This window comes from Oncorhynchus keta, chromosome 13, assembly GCF_023373465.1.
Source record: "Oncorhynchus keta strain PuntledgeMale-10-30-2019 chromosome 13, Oket_V2, whole genome shotgun sequence".
Taxonomy (NCBI): domain Eukaryota; kingdom Metazoa; phylum Chordata; class Actinopteri; order Salmoniformes; family Salmonidae; genus Oncorhynchus; species Oncorhynchus keta.
In genome coordinates this window covers 24,965,264-24,980,538 of record NC_068433.1, presented here as the reverse complement: position 1 = coordinate 24,980,538, position 15,275 = coordinate 24,965,264, and the positions used below count along the sequence as shown (strand labels likewise).

At 43.1% G+C, this 15,275-nt stretch overlaps 1 protein-coding gene across 1 annotated transcript in view; it reads right to left on the bottom strand.

Annotated features, from left to right (window-relative positions):
- LOC118392134 (alpha-actinin-3-like) overlaps positions 1-14,510 on the bottom strand; it is a 35,047-nt gene extending 20,537 nt beyond the window's left edge. Inside the window, exon 1 of the mRNA XM_052459827.1 lies at positions 14,135-14,510. Within this exon, the coding sequence (XP_052315787.1) occupies positions 14,135-14,269 (135 nt within the window). The 5' untranslated portion in view covers positions 14,270-14,510. The remainder of the gene's footprint in view (positions 1-14,134) is intronic.
- Positions 14,511-15,275: the final 765 nt, after the last annotated feature.

Sequence of the window (15,275 nt, the reverse complement as noted above, 5' to 3'; positions counted from 1 at the left end):
CCCCTTCAAATTAGTGGATTTGGCTATTTCAGCCACACCCGCTGCTGACAGGTGTTTAAAATCGAGCACACAGCCATGCAATCTCCAGAGACAAACATTGGCAGTGGAATGCCCTTACTGAGGAGCTCAGTGACTTTCAACATGGCACCGTCATAGGATGTGTCAGTTTGTCTAATTTGTGCCCTGCTAGAGCTGCCCCGGTTACTGTACGTGCTGTTATTGTTAAGTGGAAACGTCTAGGAGCGACAAAGGCTCAGCTGCGAAGTGGTGGGCCACACAAGCTCACAGAACGGAACCACCGAGTGCTAAAGCTCGTAAAAATTGTCTGTCCTCGGTAGCAACAGTTCCAAACTGCCTCTGGAAGCAACATCAGCTCGTCAGGAACTTAATGAAATGGGTTTCCATGGCCAAGCAGCCGCAAACAAGCCTAAGATCACCATGCGCAATGCCAAGTGTCGGCTAGAGTGGTGTAAAGTTCACCGCCATTGGACTCTGGAGCAGTGGAAGCGCGTTCTCTGGAGTGATGAATCACGCTTCACCATCTGGCAGTCCGATGGACGAATCTGAGTTTGGCAGATGCCAGGAGAACGCTACCCGCACCAATACGTAGTGCCAACTGTAAAGTTTGGCGGAGGAGGAGTAATGGTCTGGGGCTGTTTTTCATGATCTTAGTTCCAGTGAAGGGACATTTTAACGCTACAGCATACAATGACATTCTAGATGATTCTATGCTTCCAACTTTGTGGCAACAGTTTGGGGAAGGGCCTTTCCTGTTTTAGCATGACAATGCCCCTGTGCACAAAGCGAGGTCCATGCAGAAATGGCTTGTCGATATCGGTGAATTGGAACACCAACTGCGAGCCAGGCCTAATCGCACAACATCAGTGCCCAACCTCAGTGCTCTTGTGGCTGAATGGAAGCAAATCCCCGCAGCATTGTTCCAACATCTAGTGGAAAGCCTTCCCAGAAGAGTGTAGGCTGTTGTAGCAGGAACGGGGGGACCAAGTACATATGAATAAAGGTCGACCGGTGCCAATTATTGGAGGACCAAAAAAAGCCGATACCGATTAATCAGCCGATTTTTATATATTTTGTGGAGTACAGCAGGTCAACCACCAGGGGGAGACTCGTCGAGGCCTGGTGACAGACGGAGTATACATCACGAGGCAATGGCTCCCTCTGCTGGACGTGCCAGGACTAACCGAGGCTGATTGGGGTTGGTGAGTAATTAAGGGCTGATTGCTCACCAGCTGGACGAGTCCCATAAAGCTTCCAGAAGGGCAGCACACCGGAGAAGGGACTGGGGGAAGAAAGGTTACTCCTGTATAGTTGGAGATGGTTCCAGAAGTAAAAGTAGGGAGCTCAGTTTTTGTTCCCCGCAGCAAGACCCGGAGCCCAGAAGACGGTATGCTGGAGAGGGTCTCATGGGGGAGACCTATTCTTTTCTTTTGGTTTGTTATTCAAATAGACACCCTTGAAACCGAGCTAATCCTACTCTGTCCGTGTTTGTTCTGTGTAAACGTTTTGACCAAACCCCTTGGTCTGCCACAATTAGCATTAATGACAATTACAACAATACTGAATGAACAATAAAACACTTTTAGTCTAACTTAATACATGAATAAGATGTATTTAGTCTCAAATAAATAATGAAACATGTTCAAATTGGTTTAAATAATGCAAAAACCCAGTGTCGGAGAAGAAGGTAAAAAGGGCAATATGTGCCATGTAAAAAAGCTAACGTTTAAGTTCCTTGCTCAGAACATATGAAAGCTGGTGGTTCCTTTTAACATGAGTCGTCAATATTCCCAGTTAAGAAGTTTTAGGTTGTAGTTATTGTAGGAATTTGACGTGTCAACTATTTCTCTCTATACCATTTGTATTTCATATACCTTTGACTATTGGATGTTCTTATGGGCACTTTACTATTGCCAGCCTAATCTCGGGAAGTCATAAACAGCGCTGTGCTTCAAGCATTGCTAAGAGCTGCTGGCAAACGCAGTAAAGTGCTGTTTGAATGAATGCTTACGAGCCTGCTGCTGCCTACCACCGCTCAGTCAGACTGCTCTATCAAATATCAAATCATAAGACTTAATTATAATATAATAAACACACAAATACACACTTTTGGTCATTCATAAACTATCATTTCGAAAACAAATGTTTATTCTTTCAGTGAAATACGGAACTGTTCTGGGTGGCAACTTTAAGTCTAAATATTGCTGTTACGTTGCACAACCTTCAATGTTATGTCATAATTATTATGAAAAAGTCTGGCAAATTTAATTACGGTCCTTGTTAAGAATAAATGGCCTTCACAAGGTTCACAACGAGCCAGGGGGCCAAAACTGCTACATATACCCTGACTCTGCTTGCACTGAACGCAAGAGAAGTGACACAATTTCCCTAGTTATTATTGCCTGCAAACATTAATTTATTTTAAGTAAATATGCAGGTTTAAAAAATATATACTTCTGTGTATTGATTTTAAGAAAGGCATTGATGTTTATGGTTAGGTACACGACTGCGCTATTGTTAAATTATCACCGAAGTTGAAGTAGGCTGTGATTTGATGATAAATTAACAGGCACCGCATTGATTGAATGCAACGCAGGACAAGCTAGTTAACTAGTGATTATGTGAAGATTGATTGTTTTTTATGAGATAAATTTAATGCTAGCGAGCAACTTACCTTGGCTCCTTGCTTCCACAAGGTCCTTTTGATGCTCCACTCGCGTAACAGCCACACAGTCAGCCACACAGTCAGCCACACAGTCACCTCATGGAATGGAATGTAAATCGGCCATAATCGGCGTCCAAAAAGGCAGATTACCGATTGTTGTGAAAACTTAAAATCGGCCCTCATTAAATCGGCCATGCCGATTAATCGGTCGACCTCTAATATGAATGCCCATGATTTTGGAATGAGATGTTTGACGAGCAGGTGTCCACATACACTACATGAACATAAGTATATTATTGCCTATGATTGACAAGCCCTTAAAACGCCTCATTATCATCACCAAATGCTATACTTGGGTTCTTTTCTCTGTCCTCCACATGTAAGCCTTGTGCATGTCAGTCACACATTCATGGGTTTAACTACTGAGAAATGACTTTGTGCTGTAAAAACCGTACGGGTGGATAACTTTACTTTATTACATTTTTTACAGCTGACAGAAAGGGTCAGTGGTTGCCAGTTGTCTGTGGGTACTTGTAATGTCTTTATGTGGAATGTCAACATTGGTCAACTTTTTCCTTTGAGTTTCATTAGACAGTGTTAGGGAGGGGAGGCTTGGCCATACAACAGGTGCGACAGCTTTTGGAGTGACACCCCACCACCCTCACCACATCCCTCCTTCCTCGTCTTCCCCTCATGAGGGTTTTAAATATCCCCCTAACGGAGACCTAAGGCTTGAACTTGGTTGCCGCTGCCACCGGGACGCTTTGGGACGATGACATAAGAGTAGAACTGAGCCCCCTGCGAGTAAGCATTTTGTTGGGCGATGTATACCTTGTGTATCCCACATATCCCACATACAACTATTAAAACTTGAAACCGACCTTCCCACCCCACCTTCCAACCTCCAATTCCACGAATCCCGAGCAAACCATTACTTCAGACATAATGGGAGGGCAATAACACACACTGTCAAATGTCTTGCCTTCAAGATACTGTAGATCTTCAAAATAGTTTTCAATTCAAAATACATTAGTTTACTAGACCTTATTTTAAGAAAGAGTCCCATTGACAGCAAGGTCTCTTTTGTAAGGGAGCCCTGCATCTGAGAATTACACAACAAATTACACACAAATACACAATAAGAAATATTATAAGACAAAAAAAAATTAAGTGCAAAAAGAGACAAACTCGTGAAAAACAATCCCATTCCTCAAAAATATGTCTTCAATCAACACTCAACTGCCCGAAAGGCACCAATACACCCATTTGTAGGGAACTCTGAAGATTATTCCATACATGGGGTGCCAGAAAACTAAAAGCTGTCTGTAGAAACGGATGGAATTTCCAGAGTTAGTCATCCCTGTGATTGGGTATGGTAACTCATACTACTATGGGTACTGTAAGTAAAGATGTCAGGATGTTAAGAGGCAGTGTCCCAAATGGCACCCTATTCCCTACCTAGTGCGTTACTTTTGACCGCGGCAGAAAAGTAATGGGCCCCGGGGGGACTGGTCAAAAGTAGTGCGCTATAAAGGGAATGGGGTCCCATTTGAGACTCATTCAGAGACTCTGAGGGCCAGCATTCTAAACACCAGGCCTAATATTTCTACATTTAGAGGATCAAAGGCTTTGACTAGCCTCGCGTTGGCAGGCTGAGCGTAGCGGCCAGCGGGCACACCTCTTCTGTCAACCCAGCTCGGTCCCAGCTGCCCGCCACCCCCTGGGCACAAGGGCAGCCAGCTCCAAGCAACAGGAGGCACACCTGATGACAGCGTGCAGCGAATTGATGCACCCCCTCACACTCTCACGTCTAAGAGAATGCCCGTTGCTAATTATTCTGAGAGAATGCCCATCCTTAAATTGCATTTATTTAACCAGAGAGGTTGACTGAGAACATATTCTCATTGACAGCAACAGCCATACAGGAACTGAATACTGAAGGATACTGAAGAAAACAGAGATAGAGGCCTATTTCTACACACTCAACTTGACTTGTGCATCGGGATGAACAATGCTGGACTTTTTCTTTAATTCTGTTCTGAAGACAGTTTTTTAGACAGGAAATCTGATATAGACCAAATGCCACAGGTTTACAACGAGTTCTCTATAATATGGTGTTTGTGTGTTGCTTATTTATGAGGTTGACCATTCCAAGCTTTAGTACTGACTGGTATTAAAACAATCAAAGTGACAATACGTACGACTATGACTAACACTTGGACCTGCACCTGGCAGAGAGTGATACCAACATTTACACATCTGACATATTAATCATAATGCATTTTTATCTGTTTGCATCAATGGTTTTATTAAAGGGCAAGAGATGAAATTACATTCCATTGTTCCATTCCATTCTACTAAACATCATTCAATTATATATCGTTACGTTCCATTCCAGTGTTTATCTGTTCTATCCTCCTGCCTGCAACTTGACTGAGTGACTCGAAGGTTAAATGTCAAACACACTGGGCCTTCTAGTGGTCACAGAAGCATATGGTATGGGAACGTAGAGCGGAGCATGGTACAACCTTCCGATTGCTTCCCTGTGTGTGTGTGTGTGTGTGTGTGTGTGTGTGTGTGTGTGTGTGTGTGTGTGTGTGTGTGTGTGTGTGTGTGTGTGTGTGTGTGTGTGTGTGTGTGTGTGTGTGTGTGTGTGTGTGTGTGTGTGTGTGTGTGTGTGTGTGTGATGTGCTCTGGGCACTGTGATTGATGATTGCAGAGGGATAAATTGGTTAAAGAGGGGAGTAGGATTTACAGCTGACCGTCTGTCTTATATGAGTGTGGGGGGGTCTAATTTCAGCAGGCGTATCAGTTCTGTTCTGACTTCTGCCTCTTTAAACAGGATTCTGATATCATATACTCTCACACACACACACACACACTCAATGACAGGCTTCAATCTTCAGTGCCAACGGCGGCATCTGACACAATGGGGAGATACTAAGGATTATCATACAAAATTAACAAGTAATAAGACCATTGAAAGACATCATTTGTGGATTTTTGCCTCAGATGGAGAGTAAACCATGACAAAACTCTTCCATACCTCCCTCCATCCTTCGCTCCATCCATCCCTCCCCCCAATCGTATCTTCTTTCTCCCTGTGGATTGTGGACACCTCGGTGTCCCTTTACCATTACCACACCATGGAATACCTGTGACCTCACGTCTTAGCGCCCCCAACAACACACACACACACACACACACACACACACACACACACACACACACACACACACACACACACACACACACACACACACACACACACACACTTGGAGGAGGCATCACAGAACACACTCCTCAGCCCTTCCTGTGGCCTCCCAGGGCTCCTAGCTCCACTAAGGCAGTTTATAGAAGCCTCCCTACATGGACACAGCTTCTGGAATAGCAACTGCCATCTGATCTCACTACAAGCTCTCTCTTACCTCGCTTTTTCCCTACACACACACAAAAGTTCTCTTGCCCAGTTCAGTTCTGCCTTGCATTCACTTGCAGGATGAACTTTGTTTCAAAATGTTGAATTATTGTAAGGAAGGAGAAAAGATAGAACAATAAAAACACATTACATAGAAAGGCTTGTCGATTCCAGTAGACTTATAAAAATAGGCCCGAAGTAAATAGTCAGGTCCAAAATTATTGACACCCTTTTATAAAGAGGAGCAAAAAAAAGCCTGCATAAAATAAATAATATATATATATATATATAAGCCATATCGTATGCTCAAATAAAATAATTTTATACAAATACAATTCCTCAGAGAAACATTTTGTTTAACATGTAATAAATAAAAAAATATATAAGAAAAATAAGAGTCAAATTTATTGGTACCCCATGTTTTCAATACCTTTTAATACCTCACCTTGCGAGGATAATGGCACTGAGACTTTTCTAAAAAATGTTTTATGAGATTGGAGATCTTAGACCGTTCCCCCATACAGAATCTTTCCAGATCCTTGATATACTTCATCTGTGTTTATGGACCGCCCTCTTCAATTCAAACCGCAGGTTTTCAATAAGTCTGGGGACTGAGATGGCCAAAGCAAAATGTTGATTTTGTGATCAATTAACAATTTATTTGTGGCTTTTGATGTGTGCTTGGGGTCATTGTCTTGCTGGAAGATTCACTTGCGGCCAACTTTCAGTCTCCTGGCAGAGAGACTGGTTTTCAGCTAAAATGTCCTGGTACTGAGTAAAGTTCATGATGCTGTTGACCTTTAACGAGGGCCCCAAGACCAGTGGAAGCAAAATAGCCCCATTAAATTTAAGAGCCATCACCATATTTTAGGAGTTTCTTTTCTGCATATGCCTCCTTTTTTCAACGCCAAATCCACCACTGGTGTGCGTGACCTACGACCTCTATTTTCATGTCATCTGACCATGGCACCTTTTCCAATCTAAGTGCCAATGTGTCGTTTAGCAAACTCCAAGTGTTTACATTTGTTGGATGACATGAAAACAGAGCTCTTCCACTGTTCCTGGGGCCCCTTGTTAATAAGGACAACGGCACCATGAACTTCACCCAGCTATGCGGGTGAGACCTACGAGATCCATGAGATATTCCTCAAGCGTCGGTGAGTTTGACTGGTTAGACCTAATGACAGAACAAACAACAGTTTTTGGAGAGCAGATTGTGAAAAGGGACTTAATAATATCATCCAGTCCATGAATATCTGAGAAAACACATTGCATAGGCTAAGCTCGTCACTGTGCTTTGTCACCAGAGATTGATGAGAATGTGAGGTGAAACAACCTGGTCTCGGAGCATTTCTTATTATTCTGTACGTAAATCCGAGACACTCCATTTCACAGGATATGTTACGTTTCATATGGTATGTATTAACGTGTGGATGCCCATCACTCATTTTGTATGATAGGTTACGAATTACAATTCACATGATGTGTCACGAATATGCAAAACGTACAATACATGAGGAATTTGCAAAATGTACAGTATGTTACGCATTTACAAAACGTATGATATGTTACGAATTCTAGCTAGGTGGCTAATGTTAGCTAGCTGGCTAATGTTAGCTAAGCTAGGGGTTAGTTAGGGGTTAAGGTTAAGTTCAGGAGTTAGGTTAATGGGTAAGGGTTTGGGGAAGGGTTGCTAAAATGATTAAGGTTAGGGTTAACTAACATGATAAGTAGCTAAAAAGTAGTAAGTGGTTTAAAAGTTGCAAATTACCTAAAATGCTAGTTGTCCGTGATAAGATTCAAACTCGCAACCCACCCATCCACCCCGACCAACTACCCTACTTTCACTCACGCCGCCAAACCTACCCTAGTAAAACTGACTATCCTACCGATCCTCGACTTCGGCGATGTCATCTACAAAATTGCTTCCAACACTCTACTCAGCAAACTGGATGCAGTTTATCACAGTGCCATCTGTTTTGTCACTAAAGCACCTTATACCACCCACCACTGCGACCTGTATGCTCTAGTCGGCTGGCCCTCGCTACATAGTCGTCGCCAGACCCACTGGCTCCAGGTCATCTACAAGTCCATGCTAGGCAAAGCTCCGCCTTATCTCAGTTCACTGGTCACGATGGCAACACCCATCCGTAGCACGCGCTCCAGCAGGTGTATCTCACTGATCATCCCTAAAGCCAACACCTCATTTGGCCGCCTTTCGTTCCAGTTCTCTGCTGCCTGTGACTGGAACGAATTGCAAAAATCGCTGAAGTTGGAGACATTTATCTCCCTCACCAACTTCAAACATCTGCTATCTGAGCAGCTAACCGATCGCTGCAGCTGTACATAGTCTATCGGTAAATAGCCCACCCATTTTTACCTACCTCATCCCCATACTGTTTTTATTTATTTACTTTTCTGCTCTTTTGCACACCAATATCTCTCTACCTGTACATGACCATCTGATCATTTATCACTCCAGTGTTAATCTGCTAAATGTTTATTATTCGCCTACCTCCTCATGCCTTTTGCACACAATGTATATAGACTCTCTTTTTTTCTACTGTGTTATTGACTTGTTAGTTGTTTACTCCATGTGTAACTCTGTGTTGTCTGCTCACACTGTTATGCTTATCTTGGCCAGGTCGCAGTTGCAAATGAGAACTTGTTCTCAACTAGCCTACCTGGTTAAATAAAGGTGAAATAAAAAAATAAAATGTGTTTTTGCTTTAAGTGACCATCTGTCTTATGTAAGCATACCAAACACAACATATCATACTAATTTGAGTGTCCCGGATTTATGTTTGCTATGTTACGTCTATTCTATGATACCAGGCTGGGTGAAAGGGACACATCCTCATCAGTTTCAAAATCCTTTGGATGAGATTTACAAGTAAATTACAGTACTACTGTATTCCATCAAAACCCTTAATCTGATTTGTAGCAAAACTTCCATTGGATTAAGTTTTTAAAGTCAAAGGGTGATAGGGATGAAACATTCTAAATAACTATACATACAATATCACATAAATAGAGAGTAGTAAATAGACGTTGAGATGGAAAAAAATATTTTCCCCTAATCTCTGCTAGATCCTGTGTTGGTCCGTTTCCATGGAAATTCATTCCGTGAATTCAGTAACACATTTTTGGAACTAGAGATGAGGGAAATGGAAGAAAAATGAATTGTGGAGTTTTAGTTATTGCTACTGCATTAAAATAAGACAGAGACATAAGAGGAAAATGGATTTACCATGAGAGCTCAAGAGGCAGTGTTTTTTCCCCACACTTACAAGCACACACACACTCCATCAAAGCCTACTGCCTTTGGCTCCCTGAGCAGCTTACAGGCCTTATAAAGAGAGTATCCACCACAACAATCATTGATCGTTGTCTTACTGGATCAATATCCACTACCCAAATATGAGCTCTCAAGTGTCCAAACCAAGCCCTTGAAGACTGACTAAGGTTTTGCATACCAAATGGCACGCTATTCCCTACGTAGTGCACTAGTGCAGCACTTCAGGCCCATAGGGCTCTGGTCCAAAGTAGTTCACAATATAGGGAATAAGGTGCCACTTGCAAAGCAACATGAGAGAGTGAGTCTCTTCCTATGGGAATAAGTTCACTGCCGAGTGAATCACATCACATACTCCGGGTTTTCAGCTGCTAACTAACTGGCTAGATAGCTGAGTAATTGTCTGGCATAGCACAAGCTCATCCTGGCGCAATGCTAACCTATATACATTGCATTCGGAAAGTATTCAGACCCCTTCACTTTTTCCACATTGTGTTATGTTACAGCCTTACTCAAAAATGTATTTAAAAATATATATATATATATTCATCCCCATCAATCTACACTCAATATCCCATAACGACAAAGCAGAAACAGGTTTTTAGACATTTTAGCAACAAAAAAAAAGTTATACCTAATTGACATAAGTATTCAGACCCTTTGCTATGAGACTCGAAAATAGAGCTCAGGTGCATCCTGTTTCATGCATGTCAGAGCAAAAACCAAGCCATGAGGTCCAAGGAACTGTCCTTAGAACTCAGAGACAGGACTGTGTCGAAACAGAGATCTGAGAAAGGGAACCAAAAAAAATTCAGCAGCATTGAAGGTCCCCAAGAACACAGTGGCCTCCATCTTTCTTAAATGGAAGAAGTTCGGAACCACCAAGAATCTTCCTAGAGCTGGCCACCCAACCAAACTGAACAATCAGGGAATAAGGCCCTTGGTCAGGGAGGTGGACAACTTTCCAGAAGGACAACCATCTCTGCAGCACTGCACCAATCAGGCCATTATGGTAGAGTGGCCAGATGGAAACCACTCCTGAGTAAAAGGCACATGACAGAGTTTGCCAAAAGGCACCTAAAGGACTCTCAGACCATGAAAAACAAGATTCTCTAGTCTGATGAAACCAAGATTGAACTCTTTGGCCTGAGTGCCAAGCATCATGTCTGGAGGAAACCTGGCACCATCCCTACGGTGAAGCATGGTGGTGGCAGCATGATGCTGTTGTGATGTTTTTCCGCAGCAGGGACTGGGAGACTAGTCAGGATCGAGGGAAATATTAACGTAGCAAAGTACAGAATAATCCTTGATGAAAACCTGAGGCTTAGGTTCACCTTCTAACATGACAACAACCCTAAGAACACAGTCAAGACAACGCAGTATTGGCTTCGGGACAAGTCTCTGAATGTTCTTGAGTCCGGACTCCCCATCCAACCTGACAGAGCTTGAGAGGAGCTGCAGAGAAGAATGGGAGAAACTCCCTACATACAGGTGTGCCAGGCTTGTAGCGTCATACCCAGGACTATAATCGCTGCCAAAGGTGCTTCAAAAAGTACTGAGTAAAGGGTCTGAATACTTACGTAAATGTAATATTTCAGCATTTCCCCCAAAACATTGGCAAAAATGTATTAAAAACTGTTTTTTCTTTGTCATTATGGGGTATTGTGTGTAGATTGATGAGGGGGGGAAAAAACATTTAGTCAATTTTAGAATAAGGCTGTAACGTAACATAATGTGGAAAAATTCAAGGGTCTGAATACTTTCCGAATGAACTGTATATGCAGTCTCACAGGCTGAGTTTCCTATTAGCTGGGGGAGGAAGGTACAGGCCTACCAGCCACAGGGGAATGGTCATCCCTGATCATATTAAGTTGACATCTGTTGAGTGTGAATAGTCCACATCCTGTCCCCACTGCAGTGATGGGGCCCTCCTTGGCCAATTTAACACTATGTGGTGTAAATTCATGTTTATTTTTGTAATGTTAGGGGGTAACTTCTTAATAAAGTGTTAGACTAATATGTTTTTCAACTTAAAGTTGAAGTGTTGCTCTGTAAACTTAATCTATTTTCTGTTTCACCTTAGGGCTTTAGTGTAGATGCCAAATTTCATTATAATATCCTTTTTTTGGTACACACAGAGCTAACCGAAATACACAATCCCTTTATAGGCTTACTGCAGTTGACATGATCTTTAGTTCCATGAAAGCTGACCTGACTAAATTATTTTCCATGTTAGTAGATAAATAAAAGTACTGTATCGTATCACAGGAAATAGCTTCCTAGCTCTCTATTTGCAGAAAAGGATTATTATGACTTGAGCTATAGTCAGAGACAGGATGGGTGATGTGAATACGAATCGTTCATACCTTCCTCTCATTCATCATCCTTTCATTCTGAACTGCTTAGGCAGTCAACGTTCAGATATAGTTTGTAACACCACTGTAATATGTTAACTACCGTAACTGTAGCGGAGGTGGCTCGTCAATCCATGCTCGAGTAATGAGAAACCTTGCCTTGAGACTAGAAGACCTGCGTTAGCTCCCCGAGACTGTGTTAGCCTGCTTTAGCTCAGCAGGCTAACACAGTCTTGCAAGTCTAAACCTTGATTGGCCATACTACTTCATAACTCTTCGGACCAAGTGAAACATACAAATTCTACCCTCTCAAAGTGAAAGGAGTGCTGTGTATATTTCTAATGCTCTTATCATATTCAACAGGGTCACAGTGTGTTGACAAACACTTTATTACTGCGCCTGCCTGCAGCCGGGTGGTTTTCCACAGAAATTTGGAACATGGGGTTAGAACAGGTGGTGAGGTCCTCTCAGATTCGTTTCACCTCAAAATGATGCAGCTTTCTATATTGATGATATGAGATCAGCTTCTGAAGCTCTTTTTTTGGTATGTGTGTATGTGTGCTGTTCTATATGTGCAAAAGTGACTCAATCACCCAGGCCAGTCATAGAGGTGAACTCACACAGCCCTTCTGGGGCAGAACAAGAGGGAGAAGCCGGGAAAGAGGGAGAAGCAGGGGGAAAGAGAGAAGGAGGGAGGGGAGAAACAGAAAGAATTCAGGCGTATTTTTAGGACAGGTTTATTCGTAGGTCTGAAACTAACCCTGTCGGTGTACTTCTATACACCGAGTCGTCTCTCCCCTTCTCCGGCTCTCTGTTCTCTCACTCATCCTCTCTGGCCGCTGCCTAACTGGACATCTGTTGACGTCTCTCACCCTTAAGGCCATGTGATCTCCAGTACAGTCGCTGTGCGAAGGAAACTTTTGCATCATAGAGACAGGGGAGTTCCATAGAAAAAGAACAGATTCCATTTTCTATGTTTCCTAATTCATGTTTGTATGTATGTTATGTACAGTATCCACCTTCTCCCAAGATGCCAATCAACCTAAGTAGGCTAGGTATGTATAAATATAAATAGGCCAGACAGTGAGTCAGACCTGTATGCAAGGTGTACATGAACATTCTACAAAATATTGTCAGAAGCAGAACATGTCTTCTGGTAAATCAATGGTAATAGAATATACATATCAGAAATGGATGAATGTGTATATTTATTTGTAGTTTAGCCATTATGCTCAATGAATTCACTATTGGAGGTATGGTTGTCCCATTCCAAGTTTAGGATAGGCCATAGAGCACAGGCATGCGAGGCGTACATCATAACTGTCACATCAGCCCAGTGACTTTTAGGCTTGACAGCTCTGGCTCATTAAATGCACCTGTCATCCATGTCCACGAGCACGGCGAGGCCGGCTGATCGCCAAGACAACGGGCGGGCCCAAGTCCCCTCGCGACTCTCTAGGCCTATTTGCCTTTTTTATTCATTTAGCAGACGCTCTCATCCAGGCTACATGACACTTCCAGATACTATGTTGCCACCTCAAGCACAGAAAAATAAGCGGCACTCCCAAAATAACTCAGGGAGACAACTTGGGAGTAGTTTTGAGCGAGAATTTTAAAATCATTCAACTTTTAATATATCAACATATTTCTCTACATGTATATAGGCCTACTTTTATTGTGTAGGCTTAACTTTTGACTGGTTGGTCTAAGCATCGTTTAGAGCAGCGTTTCCCTATCTTGGTCCTGGGGACTCTAAGGGCTGCATCATTGTCATCACGCTTTGATTTTATTTAAAAATATATATCATCTATGTAGTGCTAGGGCAAAAAACAAAACGTGCAACCCTTGGGGTCTCCAAGACCGAGTTTGGGAAACGCTGGTTTAGAGATTCTGTAAATGGTTTGAGTTGGGCCTGCCTATAGCGCATGGTGACTTCTTGGAAAAGTCGTGCATAAAATCACACAAGTTCCTATTTGTTCTATTTCTTAGTTTAAATGTGTGGGGTATATATATATATATATATTTATTTTGAGACTGTCTTCGTGTCCCTGTCGGGGGTAAGTGAAAGATAACACTGAGAACGTTACGCGTCTGAAATATCTAACCGCTCTGCTCATAGCTTCCAGAACTGAAAAGGAGCAGGTGCGCGCGCCAACTCCTTATCTCCCCTCCGTTTCACTTGACAACTGTTATACGTTTTACAGGGGTTTTAGTAACTGTCAACCATTTGATTCTGGGCACTCATAAAACATACACAACGGGATGGCTGGACTCAAGCCAGACGCACAAATGTCCGTAGTGCACAACGACCCGCTCTAGACGACATTTAACCGTCACGCTGCCACTTTTGACTTGACTTACTCACAGTCCGGCACCGAACGTACCTTTCTCTGCTGTTTCTCCCAGGCGGGGTCCAGCAGTAGGTCCCTGTCCCACTCATCCTCCGGAGACATATACTGATGCTCCTCGCTCATCATATACGAGGTGTTATATTGCGTTTGGGGTTCGACAGCCATCATAATGCCGTCTAGGGTTTCTAGTACCCCCTCTGATTATACAGAAAAGAAACGAGGTTTATGCGCACTCTAAGCCTTGTAGATAACAGATGAAACCCTCCTTGGGCTTGAGGACTCGCTGTCTGTCAGGTGTGCTGGTCAGCAGAAACAAGAGATGCGGCGACAGAGTACAGACTGCGGCAGAGGTGCAGCTCCCACTACCAGAAACTCTGCTTGGTCGGTGCTACTTTCCTGGTCAAAAGTAGAACACGTGACCGCACCCCAATAAGTATGAGAACCCGGGCGTGCGGGTGTCAGGGTCTGACCCTAAAAAGGTGCGATGGGTGGGGTTGTGGTTGGAGAGTTGACCTATTCCGGGGCAGGGAGGCTTGAGAGAGGAGGATGGAGACGTCAATCACACCCCTTACTGAAGGAGATTGTAAACTTCAGCTTGTGAACAGCACCTGTTGCCTCTGGTGCGCCTCTATTCTCAGGCTGTTGTCTATATACCCCTCACACTGACTACAATGATAAACAATACAGACCTCGGATAACTGTCGGGAAAATTACAGTATGAATCCTGGAAACTCACAGGGATAGACTTTTTCCATCCTTTCTCAAACCTCTCATCTTGGAGCCCCAGCTTTTCCACGTGTTTGAACTATTCCAGATCTAGCACACCTGATTTAAAGTGTCAACTAATCATCGAGCCTGAGACTATTTGGAGTCAAGCCTTAGACTCAAATAGTCTAAGGAGGCTTGACTCAAATAGTCTAAGGCTTGAGGGCTACAACAAAATTATGAAACGTCTCTGGGGTTCCCTGAGGTGAGGTTTGAAAAAAGCTGGCCTCGCCTCTGTAGTACTCTGAAGGTCACATATCCAGATGGCACATTGACATGACAAGGCCTATATAAAGTGCTGTGACTCGGAGGTAGAAATCAAAGAACAGCTGAAGGCAGTTGACTTCGCAATATTTGGCTGATACACCAGTGACAGGTCCGATGAGAAATGTCAGTTGGCGGAACAGCA